Below are 23,534 nucleotides of genomic sequence, written 5' to 3' on the forward strand. Positions count from 1 at the left end.
ACCTGGACGTGGAAGAGGAAGTCACCTGGAGCCACTGGCAGGGTTTCCAGGGACTGAGGTGCAAGGAAGTAGGTGTGATCCGGTCCATTTGATAGAGACCGTGATAAACAAAGTAAGACAAAATGGAAAACATGCACTTTTACACACTGATGAGTAAAACCAGCAGTTGTAAAAAAGAAACCATTCTGGGGCGCCCGGGTGGCTCAGGCAGTTAAGCGTCTGATTCTTGATTTCAGCTCAGGTCATGGTCTCATGGTTTTGTGAGTTTGAGCCCCATATCGGGCTCTGCACTGACAGCACAGAACCTGCTTGAGATCCTCCCTCTCTCTCTTCCCCTCCCCTGCTCACACTTTCTCTGCCTTTGTCAAAAATAATAAAGAAAAAAGTTAAGACAAATAAAAATTTAAACAGAAAAAAGAAACCGTTCTAAGTCGGAGCAGGGGTCAGCAAACTTTTTCTGTAAATGGCCAGATAGTAAATACTTCAGGCTCTGTAGGCCAGCATCTGAATGGCCACTCCTCCACTTTGCCAGGGTAGAATGAAAACAGCCATAGACAACATTTAAGTGAATGAGTGTGGCTGTTTTCCAGTGAAACTTTATTTATAAAAACGAGGGGCAGGCAGGATTTGTCTTATAAGCCGTAGTTTGTAGACCCCCAGTTTTGAGCAGTGGGACCACCTGGAGGGCCTGTTTTTAAAACACTGATCGCTAACCCCACCCCATTTCTGAGTCAGTAAATTTGGAAATGGGGCTCAGTTATTTCCATTTCTAACAGGTCCCCCTGGTGATGCCTGGGGGGACCACGCATTGAGAGCCATTGAGCTACAGAGAAAGAGATGGGAAATGTCTCCTTCCCAGTTATTTGTTTTCTGTCCTTTGGCAGGGAGATGGAATATGTTAAGACTTGGTGTTGCCCTTATAAAATTTCAGGCAATTATTGTTTTATAGGAACTTTGTTTCCATCTTTTTCGCTCCATCTGCCAGTCTTCTCATAAATACGTTTTCCAAACTTGAAAGCCTTCTTGCGCATTTTTCTTATCAGGGTACATTCTGCTCAGCAGTCTCTGCTCCCAGGATTCACATTTTATGGGGGACGAGAGATAAGTAATGGGACAGATTCCTCCCTCTTTGTTTTTCCTCATAATAGCCAGTACTCAGTCAGCACTTCCTGCGGCCCAAGCACTATCCCAGGTGCTTTACGTATATTGATTCATTTAACGTGCACTTCAGGGTGGTTAGAGAAGTGACGGAATCCTGGGAGTCTCAGGATGGCCACATGAGTCTGTTACGTGCTGATCTGGGCCCCACTGTGTCTTCTCTCTAGTCTGCCCTCGTTGCTTCCCACCTCCTCCTCATTCTGGCTTCCTGCCTCTGAAGAAGGATAAAAAACTTTTCTTTCAGCTGAGTCGGGGGACTTTCTGGGGCAGCAGCGACTGCTGGTGACATCAGCATGAGTAGCCCTCGGTGCTGGGGGCTGTGAGGAGGGCCGCACCGGCTGTGAGGCCCAACTGGCCTGATTCTAATTGCCGACATTGAGCTGATGTTATTCTTGGCCCAGGACAGAGCGATTACTCAGTAGTTTCTGTTAAAGTGATCCTTTGTTAAACTTCTGCTCCCAGCCCCCTTCTCCTTCCCTCCCACTCTCTTCTCTGCCTCATCCAGACTGAAAAAAGCCCAAAAGGCAGAAAACTTACGGACATTTTGATGGCCAAGGCAGAATTGCTGAAACTTCTTTGAGCGACAGAGGGACGAAAGGGGGGATTTTAAATACATCTGGATTTTTCGCTGGTTCCGTTCTTGTTCCAAAGCCCTTCCATTTTTAGTAGACTTGATTTTGCACACAGTGAGGTAACTCAAGGTACGAGAAAATGGTGTGTCCTGAATTCCTTCCCCTCCATCTGTCCTTGACTTCCCCTTTCCACCAGACTCTGTCTTGCCAGACTCACCTAGTTGCAGTAGGGGCCGGCGGAAGCTACTGTTCCTATAACAAGTTGTGGAGGGAAGGGGTGGGCAGCTCTGGGGGCATACCGAGGGGTCTTTCAGTATGCTAGTAACACCTTGGGTGCCGTTGTGTCATGAGCCCTTTGCTGACGGTATTTGTGTGCATGCATCACCTCACAGGTGTGGAAAGGATTCCCATAGAAGCCCAGCCAAGTCTTGTTACACTGCTCCTAAAAGTCCATGGCATGTGTCTAGAAAAATTCTGCTCTCCCCTACAGGAATGAATAGTGTTTCTCCATTACCTTCAGCTGGTGTGTGTTTGTTTTGTGGGGGAGGGGAAAGAAAGAGAAATTCAGCAGGCACCCGGGCTTTTCCAGGAAGCCAGCAATAACACCCTCGCTCCTCAGCATGGCACGAAGAGAGCAGGCAAACAGGCTGACTGTGCAGGGGGAGTCTTTCCACGTCCTTCTAACAGTATCCAGGAGGAGGGGTGGACTAGGGGTATTTAGGGGGAAGAATGTGTGCACGTGTGCTTAGGTTTCTGGAGCATGTTGGCCTGTATGGCATAATCTACTGTTTTGTTTTTTGGGGGTTTTGGTTCCATTTTGTTTATCCTTCTGACTTTTATCAGGAACTCATACAACACTTAGTTTCTAGATGATGATGATGATGTAGATGATGATGATGATTGATTGATTGGTTTTCCTAGAACCCTTTGATTTAGTAGATTTTGCCAAGCCAAACTCTTTTCTTCTTGCCTAATAAAAATACGTTGAAAATATGTGAAATGATACATGTAAAACTACATTTAACTGTTTTGGAAATAGATCCTCTGAACGGACTTTAGAGTCAGATAATCTTCAGTTTAAATCTTGGTTCTGTCCTTTGGGGTGTCTGGGTGGCTCAGACAAGTCAGTCAAGCTTCCGAGTCTTGATTTCAGCTCAGGTCATGACCTCACAGTTCATGGGATTGAGCCCTACACCAGGCTCAGTGCTGACAGCGTGGAGCCAGCTTGGGATTCTCTCTCTCCCTCTCTCTCCCTCTGCCCCTCCCCTGTACTCGCTTTCTCTTTCTCTGTCTCTCAAAATAAATAACTTAACATAATCTTGGTTCTGTCTAGCCTATGACTAGGACAGGTTATTCAAACTTCTTTGGACCTCGGTTTGTTTATCTCTAATATGGAGATGATAATATATAGACGTGGGTTATCATGAGGATTGTATTTCTCAGGATGTTATCATGTGCCAAGCACTGAACCAGGAGTTATATTTGTATTATTGCATTGAATCCTCACAGTTGCCCTCTTATTAGTCCTATTTTAACAGACAAAACAGAGCATCACTTATGTGACTTTCTCAGGGTCACGTAAATAATAAATGGAAGGACTGGGCTTTAACCCAGGTATGCAGGCAGGTGTAGCATCCAGCCTCTGGACCGACATGCTATATGGCACCACCCTCACAATATATTAAAGCATTCATATATTTTGTATATATTGATCTATGTGTATTATTACATGAACTGTAAGTAGCAGTGTACTTAGAACAAGTGTACTTATTGGCACCTATAAAACCGTGCTTGAAAAGTTATCTTCAGCTATTGGAACTAGTCTGCTACTGTTCACATACACTGTCATAAGAGAGGAAGGTCTGCTTTGTAAACATATTTAAACTCGGGTCTAGACATTATCTCAGTTATCTCAGATTCTTAAATGTCTTAAGAAGGTGTTCCTGGGCGGAAAACTCTTGGAAATGCCCATAATTTACCTTCTTTGTGTTTTTATTAGTTAGTAATAGGGTTAGGGACTACTGAGTTGTGCAGTATCCTGAAATATGTTCTAGAAGTTTGAAGATATGGAGCACTTGTGTGGGCTGTTATTAATAACATGGGAATTACCTCTCCAGTTATCACTTTGTCCTTTCCACCCTGTTATTGTCGCTGGTCATAGTATTTTAATTTTATTTCTATGCTGGTGTTTTTGAGAAGACTGCTGGGACACATGACAGGTGTCTACAAATGTGACTAGCATAGATGATACTTTTGCATGATTAATATTACGATTCCTTTTTCAACTCCATATAAATCTGATTCTTAGTGCGTTATTATAATATAGACATCAGTTCATTAAGCTGATTCATCACTACTGGTAATAGAAGTCCCCTGATTCCCACCGGGTAGTTTTCTAAGCTGTTGCTAGAGTAGTAACCCTCTGCGATCTTGGAGGGAGGGAGGTGAGGGGCAGGGAAGTGGACGCAGAGTGAGTGTTTCCTGTGTGCTCAATGTAGCATTATCTCTATCCTACTGAGGAGGGAATTCAAAGAGTTTAAGCATGTTAGACAAGGTTGCATAGCTAGCTAATTGCAGAGATAATATTCAAACCAGGTCAGAAGACTTCCAAAGCTCTTTTCCACTCTACCTCTCTCCCTCTTGAGAGAAGTGACCCTTCGTTTTCTTCCTGTTTTACACACGTATCATGAGTCAGATAAGACATTCCAAATTTATTGTTGTTGCTGCTACTATAGACCCAAACACACACAATCTGAAAGAAAGGATCAACATAACGAATCGAAGTACAGAACTGTGCTTGGTTGTGAGAATGTTAAAAGGCAACTGTGCACCTACCAGCTGCTTGGAATCGGCCTTGTTTGTTGTATGACCTTAAATGTGTTTTTACTCCAGTTGCCCGGTGACCAGTTTCATTCCCCGCCCTTACTCTGTCACCTATGCTTTGTTTGTGTTTGTCTGTGGGCATATGAGGGACTCACAGCAGTAACTGTGTGAGCTGATGAAAAACCTCATTCCTAAAGATACAGAACCCCACCCATCTGAAAAGGATGCCGCCGCAGGAAGAAGCGTGGATGACAGCAAGTCCTGGGCAAGATGCACAGTAGGTCAACCATGTGAGATTCTGAGCCAAATAAAACAAACCGTACGTTGGAAGGCAGAGACAAATTAGATATTTATGAATTCTGAATTTAAAGTTGTAAGGGAACTTAGAGATTGCCTTGTCTGATTATTTCATTTCACTCATCAGGTGTCAGACACAGACATATTATCAGGAGAACAAGAGCCCTGATATAGAAGAATTCCCTAAAATTGCTAGCCAATAAAAGATAAGGGACAATTGAAAATGATGCTATGAATTATCCTTTTGTAACCAATTGAACTCTTGATCTGGGGTCATTGCTGATCATTTGAGGTTATCTTTACTTATATACATACATACATACATACATACATACATACATACATACATACATATATACAAACTTATGTTAACTCTTAAAATAAGTAAGAAAAATTTGCTTGTAGGCATTTTTTTTTCAAGCTTTCTTTCTTAGAGTAAAGCTAGTGAAATCTGGGTCTTTCAAATGCATCTGATGAAAATTGGACACATTGCTAAGTTTGCTTTAGATTTGCTCTGGAAGGGAAATACGATTTCAGCGAATTTGCTTTAAAGGGGAGTCAGCATAGCATAAATAAGGAAGGCAGCGTTGTATAATGAGCTCTGAAATCATCCTCTTCCATGGGCATGGACCCCCAGCTGACTACTTAGTAGCTGTGCCATCATGGACAAATTATGGAACCTTTTGTGCCTTGGTTTCTTCCTCTGTATATGGAGATGACGATGGGAGCCGCCTCAATGGTTTGGGAGGATTAAATGCGATAATTGCATGTAAAGTGTTTAGGACGATGTTGACCCATGGTAAAAGCTCAGTAAAAATCCATAACTTGTTTTTCATTATGGTTAAAACACATAGCACAAATTTACCCTCTTAACAATTTTAAGTGTATGCTACAGTATTGTCGACGCTGTATGACCATGAACATTGTTGTATATAACAGATCAATAACACTTTTTCATCTTGGGTGATTGAAACTCTGTATTCATTGAACAACTCCCTGTGTTCCCCTCCCCCTGACTCCTGGCAACCACTATTCTACTTTGTGTTTCTATGAGTGTTATTACTTAGATACCTCATATAAGTAGGATCATATAGTACTCATCTTTTTCGTGACTGGCTTATTTCACTTAGCAGAATGTTCTGAAGGTTCATCCATGTTGTAGTATATTACAGGATTTCTTTCTTTTTTGAAGACTGAATGACATTCTGTGATATGTATATACATTATCTTTATCCATTCATCTATTGAGGGGCATTTAGAATGCTTCCACATCTTAACTGTTGTGAATAATGCCTCAGTGAGCATAGGTGTGCAGATATCTCTTCTATTATGTATTACTTTTAACCTTAAATATACATAGCCTTATAATTTCAACCTGGGGGCTTTAGTTACCCCCTGCCCCCATGCTGGAAGCAGAATTGGTTAAAATGATCTTAAGTTGTTTTAGAAGTTCAAGGCTCAGAAAATATTAATTGGCTACATAATTTTTTTTTAACTTAAATTTATTTATTTGGACAATTGAAAATAAATGCATATGAATTGTTCACAATTGCTAGAGAGAGATGTGAGAAGAATACAGAAAGGATGATTAATACCATGATAAGATGATGAAAAGAATGATACGGGGGAGGGGGGTTGCCTCGGTGGCTCAGTCCATTGAGCATCTGACTTCAGTTTAGGCCATGATCTCATGGGTTGTAGGTTGGAGCCTGCTTTGAATTCTGTGTCTCCCTCTCTCTCGGTGCCTCCCCAGTTTGTGCTCTGTCTCTCAAAAATAAATAAATGTTTTAAAAATTTTTTTTAAAAGAATGAGGGGCGCTTGTATGGCTCAGCCGGCTGAGTATCTGACTTCAGCTCAGGTCATGATCTCATGGCTCGTGGGTTCGAGCCCCACATCAGGCTCTGTGCTGACAGCTCAGAGCCTGGAGCCTGCTTCAGATTCTGTCTCTCCCTGTCTCTGCCCCTTCCCCACTCACACTCTTTCTCTTTCTATCTCTCAAAAATAAATAAACATTAAAAAATTTTTTGTAATTTTTAAAACAATGATATCTGTGTAGATTTTTAGCATATTTGTCTGAAGGCATAAATATCTTCTAAAAAGAAAGAAAAAGAACAGCATTAGCATCAAATTATGAGCCACCTTTTCATGGAACACATGCTGTTTCTTCCCAGTAATCAAGGAAAGATAAGGAAATTATCATCCTCTCAAACAGACTGATGGAAATGTAATTGGCACAGTCTTACCAGGGGGTAGTTTGAAAATATACATAAAAAAGATTTAAAGCAGAAACAGCAGCCTTCTGAGCTAGCTATTCTACTTCAAGGAAATTATTTTAAGGAAATGATCCAGCACATGCAAAAAGATATAAATAACATGATGTTTGTCAGAGCACCGTTCTTAAATAGCAGAACAGACTGGTGACAACCTGCGTATGTGTATGTGTGTGTGTAGTTTCAAAATAGAAGTGTAACATTTTGGGGGGCCTACTTTTCCCCCCAATTAGATATCTCTTATGAACACAAATATAGGTTTGTATTACGCTGTGTCAGTTTATAGTATTCTACTGTTGGGTGGTTAAGTAATTATGATGAACTATCATAGAAAATATGCAGCCATTTAAAACAGTGATTGGAATCTACCCTCATAGATATGAAGATATGCTCAAGTTAGATATTTGAATGAAAAAAAAGGTCTCCAAAACATCAGGTATCATATAATCCTATTTTTGCAAGCCCACAGAAATATGTGTGTGTGTGTGTGTGTGTGTGTGTGTGTGTGTAAAATAACTTCATATATACACAGAAAAAAAGTATAAATGTTACCAGAGGTTATCTCTGAGAGTGGAATTTGAAATGACTTTTAAAATGTTTTCCTTTTGTAATGAACATGTATTAAGGAAATTAACACAGGGGTAGCTGGGTAGCTTAGTCAGTTGAATGTCCAACTTTGGCGCAGGTCACAATCTCACGGTTCCTGAGTTCGAGCCCCACGTCGGGCTCTTTGCTGTCAGTGCAGAGCCCACTCAGATCCTCTGTCCCCACCCCCCCCACACCCCACTGTCCCGTGCCTTCCCTGCTTGCACGCCATGTCTCTCAAAAATAAATAAAAACCATTTAAGAAAAAATAAATTAATATGTTTCAAAAACAAAAAGACAAAAACCCTTGGGCTGCCAACCTTCTCTGAGTGTGTGTGACCAGTGTTCAAATATTGCTGGGCATTGAAGGAGAAAAAAATAGAAAGCAAAGCAGAATCCACAGCCATGAGTCTAAATTTCCCATCAGACTATCAGCCTCTACCAATGTAGGACTAATGGGTTCTGTTGTTAGAGTGGAAGTGGGGGGCTGCTAGTGAGAGAAGGTTATCTGTGTGATGTCTTAAGGCTATTTAATTTATTTAATTTCACTGGGTTTTCTAGTCATGGACCGTATCCCTGGCCTTAACCAGCTGCCTCATGGTCCGACTTCTTCGTCGTAACACACACCTCACCCAAGATCTGTTCACTTGTCTTGATTCTCTTGAAACACCAACTCAGAGACTACTGCTAGAATCTTTGGTTTTATTGGATGACAGAGTCCCGGGAGTATATCTAAGTATCTGTTAAGGACCAGCATGGTTTCCCACATGTGCAAGCACAGTTGACTTAGAAATTGCCTGAAACAACAATGGTTTTTGTTGGTTGGTGAATAAATTGTTCTGTCCAGGTAAGCAGCTGTAGACACATCCTTGAGAGTAGATCATTTGAATTAGTAAGAGCCTTCTGTCTTAATTGCTAAAGGAGACAGAGCCTCTTTATTGATTTAAGAAACAAGGAAATTCCAGAGGCTGTCCAGTACCTTTGGCCACTCAAAGCTTGATCTCAGGTACGAAGCTCGATCTCGGGTATTTGTGTCGCCAGCCTCTCTCCGTGTGAACAGTAGCATCTTCTGGTTTCTGCCCCATCCCTGTGAGGGTTACATACAGCACTGCCCCCTGCCTTCTCAGCAGTACCAGATGTTGTACTCTGTTCCTCTTGCTCGGCCCCCGGTCTTGTCCCAGCCGACAAACACTGTGAGTGGAAGACAGCCAAGAACTCCATACAATGTGAGACAAAGGCCTTTTGGAAGCTTGCTTTTGCTAAAATAGAAACAGCTACCCTCACCCTCACCTTGGCCCCCAGCTTTTTACAACATCACATGATTGCACAAATGACACAGTGTGTTCTTTGCCTTGAACAGCTCTTGACTGGTTGTGGTCAGGTGAGTGATCAGCATCTTACATGCTCAGGAAGATACACCATCCCAGTACTTGAGCCGCCAGAGAACAACATTCTAGAAGCAGTTTTGTGTACTATGTAATGGGAACTTAATCCAAGTTAGGATGGAACTCGGTGGAGAGACTAATGCATAAAAATGTTTGCTTTTATGGAACCAAAGTAAAAGGGGTACAAAAAGACACTAACCCATTGAGGTTAAGGTTAACATTTCCCAACTTTATCTCCCTTAATTAAAAGAAAAGTGAATGTAGAGAGTTATTTCACTACAAAGAGCTATCTAGCTCCACTCCATCACCAATAAGCCCAAGTAAAGACAAAAAGAAGTGTTTTACTGGATGGAATTTAAAAAAAAAAAAAAAAAACCTCCCAGAATTTAATCTCTGAACAGTATTATCTTTCTAGTAAGAGAGCCCAGATCTTGCTTCCCCATAACCTTCCAAGTTGCAGTCTGTGTTCTGTCTATCAGAAATTCCTCCTTCCCACCCACGAGTACCCTTCTGTTGTGGGAGAAGGAGGGCCTTTCCAATCTTTGGCCTGGGGCCAAGCCAACCCTCAAACTGTGGTTTTCTCTGAGTCTCCTTACTGAAGCATGGCTGTTTCCCACACCCAATAAAGAAGCAAAAGTCTTGTATATGTTGACCAGGTCTTGAGTGGAGGCCAGTGCTTACACAGCTCTCACATTCCCAAGACATTGACTGATGACGGTGTAGCCCATTCCCTGGGCTGTTAACCCGCAAGTGCAGAGTGCTAACATTGTATATCCAGACTCACATTTCTTAGAATTTATATGGAGAGAACTTTATCTATTCTTCTATCCATTTATGAATGAATATCAGGACAAAACAATTCACATCATCTATTGTTGATGGAGTTGTAGGACTGGAGCCAATACCTGGTATGAGAGGCTGATTTCTGCCAATAGTCTAATGAATTCATTTATATATCTGCTTTTTAACATTGCCTGAGTATTTTCGTGAGTTTCTTTATCAAATTTGATTGCTTTAATCTCATTACACTTAGCCTTGGCTTTGGTGGAATACCTGGGAACTTGTCTACATTACTGACTCTTGGGAAGTTTGGATAGTACAGAATTGTGATTTCATTGTCCATTTGGTATATTAGAGTGTGATGACTAAATAGCTGAGAACCTAGAAGCTGCTTTACTGTATTTGGGAAGAGTGTCTGCTTTTTTGAGATGCGGTACACTTGCATTATATTAAGGCTTAAACAAGCTGGACTTATTGGTAGATTGAGGATTATATCTCAGTTCAGGCGTCCATTTCGCTGCATTTAGCAGACCCTCCCTTCTGCCCTATGCCACCATAGCTTAACAAATTAGAATTTTTCTTTCCCCCCATATAATCAGAAATCTAGAGTTAGGCCCTCCTGAACTCTATGGTACTGTCATGAGCCCATGCTTCTCTTGTCTTTATCCTTTACAATCCTTAGCAAGTGACTTCCACCCAGGGCCTGTCCAGCTGATGCTAGCTGGATATCCATGTTCCGGATGGGAGGAAGAACAGTAAAGGGCAAAAATTGTGTCCTAACCCAGTTTGCCCCCTTTAAAGAGCTTTCCCGGAAGGTGCACATGGTTATTCCTAAGTACAGGAGAGATTGGGAAATACAGTTTTTTTAAGTGGACACACATCATTACCCAAACAAAAATTGGGGCAGTATTATTAGGAAGAAAGAAAGAAGTATTAGTATCCAGGCAAGTGACAGTCTCCTAAGCAGTAAATCCTCTTAATTTCTTCTATTTTGTTATTTGAGGTAAAAACTGATCTTATCACTAAGGAACGTTGGTGTCTAAGGTCCTGCCACAAAATTTGCATCTAGGAAGATGAATTTATTTTTGTTTGGGATCTACAGAAAGTCTTGCTTACATTTTGTGGCTAAGTATAAGTTGATCACAGATAACACACTAGGCACTATTCAAAGTCCAGACAATGGTCCTATTACAAGATTACATCTCTGTAGAAACACAGACTTGACTATTTTTTTGCATAGGAATTTGGTTGTTACTAAAAAAAATAAAAATGAGTAGTAGTTACGATTTTTCTTACTTTCATTCATGGGGTAGATATTTATTAAGCGCCTGTTATGCACAAGGCATTCTACTAGGCACTGTGCATGAAACAAAAATTAATCAGATGTCATTCAGCCATCTGCAGTGTGCAATGTCCAGAAGGAGAGAAAAGTACACATATCAGTGGCTGTAACACAAGGTAGAATGAGCTAAATGTGATAAGACACACACAAATAAATTGTTACAAGCATTCAGAAGAGGAAAAGATTATTCCTGCCAGAGAAAATTGAGTAAATATGATCTGGGGAACCTAAACATATGTTTTCATTTTAAGCGTTTGCTTTCACAGCTAGTGAGCATCATCGTAAGACTAGAAAAGTATGTTGAAAAATGCCCAACCAGCTGCCATTCACAGACCCTACAGAGGCAGACCTGCATGCCATCCCATCCTTCGGATCCTCAGCAAACGGAGGTGGGAGGCTGGGAAGGAATGGAGCATTTGCCGAAGGTCTACAATGCGCCTGGTATTTGGTCTACTTCAGGAATCCTTGATTGAATGCCTGGGTGATATTGACATATGGGGGTCTTCATTTAACCCCCAATAATCCAGCAGAGTAATTGTAATTGCCTGTGAGGAAGCTGAAGGTCAGAGAAGTTCACTAACTTGAAAAGGTCACCGTTGATAAGTGCCAGAGCCTACATTTGAGCCCAGGCACGTTTGGCTGCAAAGCCATGCTGTTCTTCACTTACCTGAGTCTCTGCCTTTCACTGATGACCAACTCTGGATTTGTAGGCATAATAAGTGTTGAACAGTGAACTCCTTCAGCCCCGTCTAATGCTGAGTCCTGTACCCACCTGGTTAAAACTAGGACGCCATTTGGATACTTTGACTAGTACCCAGAGTTAACTTTGTTACCTGCTTAAGTCTTAGGAGAACTTGACTTTTTTTTTTTTTTTACCCTTGAATGATTAATTTTTGTAATAAATAACTACATATGGATGGTACAAAATTCAAAAGGTTATAAATGATATGTAGTGAACAATTAGTTTCCCTCTTTCCTGGACCCCTAGCTAACCGGTTCTTCTCCATGGAGGTTCCTAGTTTTTTGTGTACCCTTTCAGAATTGTTCTATGCACATATCAACCTTCTGTGTATGTGTGTGTGTTTCTGTGTGTTTTGTGTGTCTGTGTGTAGGGTTGTGTGTATTCTTTTTCCTTTTTTACACAAATAGGAGCTTACTACACTCACACTGTTCGGATCTTGCTCTTTTCATTCATTTTTTGTTTGTATTTAGAAGTCCCAGCAAGACTTTTTAACAAAAGAAAAAAACCTCAGTGATCTTGAAAATATGGTTAAGTTGTCACCACAGCAACATGTATTGAATGGATGTTTTCTTTCTGATGGCAGTTCCTTTACAACACGAAAAACCACGCTCAATAAGGAATATTTTCATTTCCAAGAGCCCTTTGCTAACAGTGGCTTTTCTTTCTCAGCTACTCATCCAGTGAATTTGTTTATGGATGGCTGCTATAGAGCTCTTCAGCCCTGCTTGGATTTCTAGTCTCCTCCCCATTCTGAAAGGGGCAACTTTCACTCTTCAATCTAAGCTTGTGTGTAGGGATATAGTAGTGAAAATAAACTGGCAGTAACCCTCTCCTGCCTCCTTCCTTCCTTTTAGTTGAGTCTCTCCCACAGATATTGAGACCCTCAGATATGGAAATGGTGTTTGAAAGGAATAGATTTGTTTTTGAGTCTGTCTTGCTGTACCCCATGGTTACTTGTCCTCAGAAGGCTTGCTGGAGCAGAATCAGGGCTCCTGGGCCCTCTTGGACCATCTGAAGACCTTCCCACATGTATACACCCCCCAATGCCTCCCTCCTGGCTTGGCCCATGGGCTTGGGTCTTCCTTTGTTCCCCTTCTTCCGGCCAGAGTTGGAGGTGAGGGAAGAGCTCTTCGGGTTCCCCTTTGCATGGTTTGTAGAGATGAAGAACATCTCAGTCCGAATGGTCCATTTGAAAATGCTGTAACCCTCTACTTCTGAAATTGCTTTGTTCTTTGTTAAGCCTGTCAAACACATTTACTCTGCACAAGAGTCTCTGATCCCTCTCAGACCTGCCTAGCCCAGGACCTTTGGACATATTTCCCTGAAATGAGACATTCCAAGGCATGAGTGTAGAAGGATTGGTTAACATTTTGCTAAAGCTACCCAATTTATATTTTTTATATCTTAAAGCATGAAAGTCATAAAAGACAAAAATAATATTAATAAAGTCTATCTCTAAGGTGAATGCTTCCTAAGAGCATCTGATCTTACCCTTTTGGCCTGGCCAGAAGGAAATGACATTTCTCCATGTCTCTTTAAATGCAGTGTCTTCAGATGGAAATCGATTGCCAGAAATCTTTTTAATAAAAAAACCTTCTGTATTTTGCCAATTGTATATTTTCTCTTAATATTATTTCACATTTAAAGCTTTTGTAACGCATGCGTATTGAAAGCAGTGTTAATAGTATGGAATGATCAATAGCAAAATTTGTGGCCTCCCCCAAAGAAAACACCAATTGCTAATGAGGTAAATAAGTTATAAGAATTTTTTAAGCATCGACTTGAGAAAGTATACCTTTACACCCTAACCACAGACATATGTTGGTGTTTGTGACATTTAGATGGTGATTTTTAGGTCTTTATTGATTTGTAGGCTTACCCTCTAAGCAAATACACCTTTGTATTGATCTTATATTCATACAGTAACTAGCATTCAGGTAGTGATTTTACTTCGAAAGCATTTTAAAATGTAAAGTCTTATTTAATCTTTAAGTCAATGAGGTGTTAAAGAATTCTGCAAAGAGTCCTCAAGGCCACACATGGTCTGGCTGTTCTGTTCCAGCCTCCTCTCTCCACCTCTCTGCTCAACGTGCCCTTGCCACACTGGCTTCTACCCACTCCTCATATGTGCACACCTTCTAGAAGAGTTCTGAGTTCTCTGAGTGGGCTGGAATTGAGTCAAGCTTCAAGCCACTTTTGTTCCTGTGCTTTATTTCCAGTACTTGACACCCAGTAGGAGACATTCATTAAATATCTGTTGAACTTAACAGTGAAGGAAATGAAGACAGAGAGACCAGACGTTTTTCTAATTTCCACAGATGGATAATACATAGTACCCATATGCCCTGATTCCCAGCACAGTGTACTTTCAACAAGACCGTCTCAACTCTCTCCTTCCAGACCTCTCCGTTCTCTGAATCTGGACCTACACTGGTAGTATTAGAGAAATCTTTCCTAAAAAATTACTTCAACAATTTCTCTTTTCCTTTTGTCCCACTTCAGGATTACAACCCAGTTACTCATTTATAGCAAATGGCTTATGAAGGACATCTCCAACGACCTTTCTTTTTCTCTTCCTTGTAGGCCATCTTTGGCAGCCAGACACTACCTAACTCCAATTTATGGACAATAAATAATGGTGCAGCTTGCAGAATTTCAAGTGCCACAGCTAGTGGCCAGAAGCCAGCCGTTCTACCGCAAAAAGTGGTGCCAGCTCCAAGTTCTTCCTCCTCGCTGGTCCCCAAGCCCCCAGCCAATCACAAACAAGTCCTCAGGAAGATGACATCCCAGAAGGCCTCCAAGTAAGTTTTCTTTAATCTCCTGTTCAGTTTCTTCTGAGTCGTATCCATTCTGTGCTAAGAGTACTCTTTGTTTATGAGGCCTTCAAAATTGTTGGTACTGTACAGAAGACAAGAACACCTGATGGGGACTGAAAGTTAACTCTGGTTCTCAGCCTGGGCTGAGAGTCACCTGGGGAACTAGTGGACCATGCTGAAGTTTGGGCTGTGTACCCTGTGGGAGGGGCAGGTGCTGCTCTTAGGTTCTCCCGGGATTGTGATGAGCGCTGATGGCGGGGTTCAAGGTCACTACCAGTGACTAAGTCTTCCAGCCTCTGGCAGGAGCTACCATCAGACAGTGCACTGGGTAACAGTGCTGAACCGTGGGTTTGGAGAAAGGAAATGCAAACTTCTTCCTGATGTGTTTTTTTCCTGGTCTTTCTAAAGAGTCAGATTTTTTCAATTTCATCTAAAATTCTGTATGCCTTCCCCCTCTCTTCCCCGCCCCCCCCCCCCCATTCACCTGTATTCCTTGTTCACTCTTAGGGATTTGAATGGGAAGACACTGGATTGGGATTTCATTGAGGGGGTTAGGAAGGGGCAATTTGTGGTTGAAGGCCAAGAGCACAATGAGAAGGAAGCCGTATGGCTCTTCAGCCTGGAAAAAGTAGAAGTGAGCCCTCAAGGGTGTAGCTCTGGAGCCAGACTGCCTGTATTCACACCCTCACGCACTAACTGTTTACTAACTGAAGACCTTTGGTCGGTTGCAAGTTACTTAATCAGTTAGCCTCAGTCTCTTCATTTGTGAAGCGGAGATAATAAAGAGGATCTGCTTCACAGAATGTTGATAAATACTAGCAGCGTTAATACATGTAATACTTTGCATGTAGAACATGTAGAACAAGACGTAGCACACAGAGGAACTCAGTGAGCCTTAATTACCATCATAAACATTCTAGAATCATGCTCTCTTCCTTGGGTTCAGGAAGCCCTCAGGTAGGAGAATCAGTGAGCCGGATGTGCATGTTGAATTTGCCAGTATGCGCCTTGTTTGTGGATCCTCTGAGTATTGCCAGTATCCTGAGCTGGCCCGTGGTGGCCCATTGGGGCCGGCTCGTCTGCTGGTAGGGAGGGGGCCTTGTCAGCAGGCAGCAGGACCATTTGCCGCCCTGAACTCAGTGCTGGCAGGAGAACTCTTCAGCCTTTTGAGATGAAATTGCGGCTCTATGGACAAACTTTGCTGCATTTTTGTGGTTTCTTCTCTCTGACAGGCAGGAGTGTGGGAAAACCGGAAACAGCTCAGCACCAAAAATGCACAGAAGGGGGGAAAAAAGCAAGATTTCTTCAGAATTTAAGAAATATAATCCAAGTATCAAAAGGCATGCTGTAAGGCGTTGTTCCAGGAAATAGTTTCCAATTTGCCTTTAAAATTCTAGCACAAGTCTCTGAAGCTAAGTAAGTTAGTACTAATGGAGACCTTGACGTTCCTTCACTTACGTGTATAATGTAGTGTCGTGGGGAGCCTCACTGTCTTTAATAGTCTTCTGACTTTTAGGAAAAGGAATGGCATTGTTCTTATTTGACCTGACCCAATGAAAAGTTCCCTCTAAGAAGTATTCAGATAAAGGTTTTTTTTTTCTTTAACCTTTTTATTTTATAATAATTTTAGATTTACAGAAAAATTGTAAAGACAGAACACATAAAGATAGAAACACCCCATTTTCCCCATTGTTAACATCATTTATTGCCATGGTGCATTTGAAGAAGGTACTATCCTGAGAAACTGTCATTGATACGTTATTAAGAACTAAACTCCATACTTTATTTGGATTGATGAAGTTATTATTTTTTTTTAACATTTATTCATTTTTGAGAGTCAGAGAGATACCTAGCACGAGCAGTAGAGGAGCAGAGAGAGAGAGAAGGGGGCACAGAATCCGAAGCAGGCTCCAGGCTCTGAGCTGTCAGCACAGAGCCCGACGTGAGGCTCAACCCATGAACTGTGAGATCATGACCTGAGCCAAAGTCGGACACTTAACCGACTGAGCCACCCAGGTGCCCCTTGATGAAGTTATATTTATATTTAATCTGGAGAAACCTTTCACAGATCCTTGAGTATCAGTCGATATATTCTTATGTTCTAAAGTAATTCATGTTCCTAGCCAGCCTAGCAAGTTACTTAACATTTATGTGACCTCGTTTCTTATTTAAAATGGGAGTAGTAATAGTACTTGCCTCATGGGGTTATCAAGAGGAACAAATGAATTAATGTCAAGCACAAATATCATGCCTGGTACATAATGTATGCTAAATAAGTGTTAGGTGTTATACTGTTATCATTTAGGTTAATACTGGGATGTCATTTCAGGAAATTTTCATATAACTTTTTACTTTCATCTTGCAAGATATGTTGCTTCATTTGCTAGGAGCTCATTTTGGCCTTTATTCTGGCTCCGTTCAGATTAATCAGGAACCATCAGTTATGAGTGGTGATACTGAGTCACACTCGGGAATGCCATAGTTGCCCCAAGAGACACAACTAATGAGAAGTTGTAATGAGCTTTTGACTGCGCCAAGCCCTGTGTTTTGGGGTTGAACTTCAGACTTCTCCTAGCACAGAAGTTGGCATTGGACAAATAGAGAAGCAATTTCCAAGAGCATCAAAGTTTCCACATCCTAGAGGGTTGAGTTTAGAGAACAATAGAACATAAAAGATGGAATGTCGTTTGGAGTTGGTGCAAAGGGAGTTGAGAATCAGAACAGTGGGGTCCTATTTCTTTATGATAATATTCAAGTCACTTTCCCTCTAAAGGTTTCAGTTTCCCATCTGTAAAACAAAACCACTGTCCCCACTGAATAATTAACCAAAATAACTGGTTTTCTGTCTATTCCATTGAAAGCTTTTTATGAGCACATTTCTTTTTTAATCTTGTTGCTTTACAGCCATTTCCTCATCCCCTCTTGGCCCACAAGTTCTTTGTTATAGTCCTCAAATTCATATATTTATATTTCCTTTAGCTAAATCTCATTTGTCAATTCTGTGGAGAGGAAGATTTAGATTTTTCTTTTTTTTACCCTTTCCATAGTGCCAATAGCCTTTCTTGATTTTCCTCTCTAGTGTTTGCAACACTTCATAATTTAGTACCCACTTCAGATCCTCCTTTTAAAACTATTTGTGGTATTTCTTCCAAACAGTCAGCTGAACTAAGAGGAATGACAGCCTAGGAACAACTATGTGCATATGAACTGTGTCTTCCTTGTAAATGACCTTTTCCTCAGAGCCAGACTCATACTCTCCAGGAACATGGAGAAAGAAACCTAAGGAGATTAAAATTTGCCAGGGTCATGGACAAAACTCACAGACTAGAGATAACTTCGGAGGGGCAGAGTCAAAGCTGTTGTACCTGGGGCTTCTCTGAAGAAAAAAAACTACGAAAGAAACACCAGGCTTAACTAAAGTGCTTTTCTTTCAATAGCTGAGATTACCTTTCCTTGCCTAGGTTTTAGGATGTTCTACAGCAGGGTGACCTCAGTGGCAATTGAAGGTAACTGCTTGTTCTGTGTCAGCACCCAGGACAGTGGTGTTTGTTAATGGCTACTGGGCATTAGGAAGGGAGGAGAGAGGCCAGGAGCCCAGCAGTGTGGACAGACCAGTACCAGTTCATGTGACCTGAGCATGTGTGATATTAGCAATACGATGAAAGATGCTCAGAGATTAACATCAGACACATATAAAAATAAGGGTCAGGTTTAAAAAATATGCTATATCTTTTTTTTTTTATTATTGAATATTTACTTTAAATATTTATTGTAGTCATTGGTTTTTTTTGTTTCTGTTTTTGTTTTTTGTAATTTACTTCCAAGTTAGTTAACATATAGTGCAATAACGATTTCAGGAGTAAATCCAGCGATTCATCCCCTACATATAACACCTAGTGCTCATCCCAGTAAGTGTCCTTCCTAATGCCCCTTGCCCATTTAGCCCATCCCCCCACCCACAACTCCTCCAGCGACCCTCAGTTTGTCCTCTGTACTTAAGAGTCTCTTATGTTTTTCTCCCTCCCTATTTTTATATGATTTTTGCTTCCCTTCCTTTATGCTCATCTGTTTTGTATCTTAAATTCCACATATGAGTGAAGTCTTATGATATTTGTCTTTCTCTGACTAACTTATTTCACTTAGTGTAATACACTCTAGTTCCATCCATGTTGTTGCAAATGGCAAGATTTCATTCTTTTTGATTGCCGAGCAATATTCCATTGTATGTATGTATGTATGTATATATACATATGGATAAAGTATGTATGTATGTATGCATGTATATATATACATATGTATATATACAATGGATAAAGAATATGTATATATATATATATGTATATATATATATATATATATATATATATATATATATATATACACACATATTCTTTATCCATTCGTCTGTCGATGGACATTGGACTCTTTCCATACTTTGGCTATCATTGATAGCATTGGTGTAAATATTGGGATGCATGTGCCCCTTCAAAACACCACACCTACATCCTTTGGATAAATACCTAGCAGTGCAATTGCTGGGTCATAGGGTAGTTCTATCTTCAATTTTGGGGGGAACCTCCATACTGTTTTCTAGACTGGCTGCTCCAGTTTGCATTCCCACCAGCAGTGCAAAAGGGTTCCTCTTTGTCCGCATCCTCGCCAACATCTGTTGTTGCCTGAGTTGTTAATTTTAGCCATTCTGACAGGTGTGAGATGGTATATCATTGTGGTTTTGATTTGTATTTCCCTGATGATGGGTGATGTTGAGCATGTTTTCATGTATCTGTTAGCCATCTGGATGTCTTCTTTAGAAAAGTGTCTATTCATGTCTTTTGCCCATTTCTTCACTGGATTATTTGCTGTATCTTTTTAACATATGAGTCATTAACATGAGGCAAAGTGATGAGCAGTTATAGTGGTCCAAAAATAGGTTCTTGATGTGAGGATACAAGATGTCGTGTCTTCTATCAGCCTTTTAGCCTTTTTACTTATGCATAGTTTCAAGAAATATGATTGAATCTGTGGCGTTCCCATCCTTAAATACAGGATTTTCTAAATTATGCATTTCCAAAATATATAATGATAGGCTTTTAGTGCTGAAAGATATAAGATTGCAGGCATAGTGCAAGGCTATGAGTGTAGCAAGGCACACAGCTAGTCAGTGGCAGAGCTAAAGCCGAATCTGTGTCACCTACTGTGCGCCAACCACAGACTCTTCCCAGTAGACCACCGATTTGAAAGACCCCCAACAACCCATTCACATCCATTCTGTACAGCAAATGACAGGTTAATCGTCCTAAAAAATTGCCTTTGGGAGAATGCAAAGTAAGCATTTAGGAGCTCACTCCCCTCCCTTTCCACACCAATTTTACCACTTAAGTGACCACTGAAATACTCAAAAGGAGGAAGAATTATTACCACTCTCATACTAAAGTGTGGAGAGAATTTGTGCTAAATGTAGCATGAAAAGGATTGAATTGAAGAACACTACTAAAGGCTTTTATATACTCTCTTCCTTATGAGAGTGAAGTCTAGGAAATGGGTGAGAGGCTTAGAACCCACTCATAACACCCTTCACTCTAAGGGGCAGGGCCTGGAACTGGGAGAAGGGAGGGCTAGTCAAGGAGCCTGCCACTTAGACTCTTTCCTCCATAAGCCCTCAGCATGTGGACCTCAATAGTGGCATTAGGAGATCTTAGGGTTTGCTTTTGGCATGGATGATGGCATCAGTCAAAGAACTGGGTCCTTGTAACCACACCTAACCAGAAGTTGCCACTGGTGTGTGTGTGGTCCAGTGGGGAGGAGAAGTACATGAGAGTCATGGAATGATGGGCCTTCCCTTGGTGATTCATACTTGGGTAATTTAAATTAGAATCTTACTTCTCATCCCTGCCACTGGGCTATTAAAATGGTTATTGAAATGGGACTCCAACTGCTGGATATTTCCCTCCTCTCACTTTTCTTTATTATCTGCATAGGAAAATCCCTTTTTAAAAGATTTGGGTAGGATCTTATGGATTTTGTAGAATCCGTACCAATTCTTCCATGATCATGAGCCTTTAACGGCAAAGTTAGACTTTCCTCTCGGAGGGTGAGCAAATATTTAAAAATCTTGGGGCCTATAGCTTAAAAGAAAGCTCCATGGAGAAGATTTAGGGGAGCTGTCAACCCCTGAAATCCATTAAAGCAAGCAAGAAAACAACATTTTAGAAAATCCCTAATGTGTATTCTTGACAAAAGTTAAGCATAGAGTGCATTGATGTGTAGAGCTTCAAAAAGCTATCTCATGTAGACAGCAAGCAGTCTGTGGTCAGGGAGGATATGAGAAATACCTAAGTGAAAAATTGGGTTAACCACAGTGAATTGGGCACTGTAGAAAACTTAATTAGTAAAATAGAGGACAGATTTCAAAAATTCTTTCAAAATTCTGAGGAAAAGTATACAAAGGTAAAAATATTGAGATAAAAGGTAGATTCTACCTAAAATAACAAATTCCAGAAAGAGAAGTAATAGTCATTATTATAGGCAAAATAGACCCAACATAAGGGCATGAGGGTTTTGAACAACATAATTGTGAGATTAAATTAATAGGTACACAGTTTTGTGCCCTGCAGAGCTCCCACGGAATATTCTTCAAAACTAGAACAGGGGTACCTAGGTGGCTCAGTTGGTTGGGTGTGTGGCTTCTGCTCACCTCATGATCTTGCAGTTCCTAAATTCGAGCCCCACATCGGGCTCTGTGCTGACAGCTCAGAGCCTGGAGCCTGCTTCGGATTCTGTCACCCCCTGCCCCCATCTGCCCTTCCCCGGCTCACACTCTGTCTCTCCCTTTCAAAAATAAGTAAACATTAAACAATATATTTAAAAAACTGGAACATTTCAACTGAATCCTCAAAGAATAGAAGCATACAGACCTCATTCTCAGACTACTTTGCAATAAAATGAGATATTAGAATAAAAGTCTATACAAAATGCCCAAATAATTTTGGAATTTTTATTTTTTATTTTTTTAATGTTTATTTATTTTGAGAGAGAGAGAGAGAGAGAGAATGAGAGAGAGAGAATATGAATCCCAAGTAGGCTCCATGCTCAGCTCAGAGTCTGGTATGGTGCTCAAACACACAAACCTTGATGTCATGACCTGAGCCGAGATCAAGAGTTGGACGCTTAACTGACTGAGCCACCTAGGCATCCCTAAAGCTGAAATATTTTTTAAAATAATGAAAAGAAGCATATATATCAAAACTTAAAGTTGAAATGTAACCAAAGATGTACTCAAAGGTAAATTCGTAATCTTAGTTATTTTCATTGTTATAATGTAGGAAGATTGAAAAGAAATTAACGAAGACACAAATGGCAGATTGGCTTCAACTGATATACTAGCTTTGGCTGATTACCGAGAGTGTTTTGTTGACAAGAGTTATGAGCACTTCTCTGAGCCTGGCAAGAAAGAGTGCTCTGATAGATTAGTAATGTCTGCCGCAGGTAGGGAGGATGAGTGGTTAATGTGCACACCACATATTTGTCATACCTGAACTAAGCTTCCATCTTTTGAAGTTAGAAAAGGGTCAATAAAACAAAGCTAATAAAAAAAAAAAATCAAAGGAAATCAAGAAGAAAACCAATATAATGTCAAAAGCAGCAAAAAAGTTATATTCAAAACCTTATTTAGTTTGGGGTATGGGGACAGAGAAGGATAAAATAAACATAGCTCTGCCAGATAAAGAAGAGAATTAAAAATAAGAAAAATGTTTTAAAAGTAGATATAGGGGAGACTGAAAATTATGAGAACCCTGCATAATTATGTGCTACTAAATTTTAAAACTGAATGAAAGGTAATGTTTTCAAAAATACGAACTATCGAGATTGGTTCTTGACTAAAAAGAACACCCAAGTAGAACAGGGTAGCAATCTTAAACTATCCAAATTGGTTCTTAAAGAAATGGGGTATATGAGTAGGCCTAGGAAACAATTTTAAAATATCATCTCTAAAATAGTTCTTTGAACCTTTTTTCCAAAATCTTTGGAGGCTTCCAGGTGCCTACACGGTAAAGTTGAGAGTCCTTAGTCTGACAGGAAAGCCTTCTGCAAAATGTCCTCTATCCTGTCTGCAGCCTTTTCTATACAGTCTTACAGTGTGCTCCACACACGTGCTTCCATATAGTGTTCCTACATGCTCAGGTTATCCCCTCTTCCTCATGCCCTTTGCCCTCTTGAAGCTAAGTCCTGTGTTTTATTCAAGATCAGGTTTTAATTTATCACCTTGATGCAGCTTTGCCAAGAGCTTCAGCTAACTCTACCATCTACTTCCTTGTCTAATTTTCCTTTTTGTATGTGTTCTTCTCATAAGCCTCTAGGGACAGATATCTTGTCTGTACCCTTTTATCACATATGTACTGAATGTCCATTATGCCGGGCATTGCTCTAAGTATTGGTAATAACACCAGTGGACAGGACAGACACAAGCCCGGTTTCCATGAAGTTTATCTTTAAGAGCGGAGAGAGAAATGTATTCCCTGGCCCCTGATCTAGCTTATATTCATGACAAGGTCACAGGAGATGGTGGTAGAGGAGACAGTGGTAAAGACAGAGATGTGCTAGAGACGGTGGTTGGGGTGGTGGTGGTGACGTGGTTTGCATATCAAGGTGTATGTGTCAGGGATGACCAAATAGCAATTATCCCATCATTACTTATTTATACTGCATAGAGTAGAGTAGAGCAGTAAAGCCCAATTGCTAACAGCCCAGGATTTCATATTAGAT

The 23,534-nt window shown here is 40.7% G+C and overlaps 1 protein-coding gene across 15 annotated transcripts in view; it reads left to right on the top strand.

Annotated features, from left to right (window-relative positions):
- TTLL5 (tubulin tyrosine ligase like 5) overlaps positions 1-23,534 on the top strand; it is a 282,100-nt gene that overhangs the window by 199,697 nt on the left and 58,869 nt on the right. For 14 of the 15 annotated variants that reach the window (XM_053224740.1, XM_053224738.1, XM_053224742.1 and 11 more), the window contains one exon: positions 14,539-14,756. In XM_053224740.1, the coding sequence (XP_053080715.1) occupies positions 14,539-14,756 (218 nt within the window). Of the gene's footprint in view, positions 1-14,538; positions 14,757-23,534 lie in introns of those variants that run through there. The other variant, XM_053224747.1, reaches the window with a different exon arrangement.

This window comes from Acinonyx jubatus, chromosome B3 (genome assembly GCF_027475565.1).
Source record: "Acinonyx jubatus isolate Ajub_Pintada_27869175 chromosome B3, VMU_Ajub_asm_v1.0, whole genome shotgun sequence".
In the NCBI taxonomy this organism is placed as follows: domain Eukaryota; kingdom Metazoa; phylum Chordata; class Mammalia; order Carnivora; family Felidae; genus Acinonyx; species Acinonyx jubatus.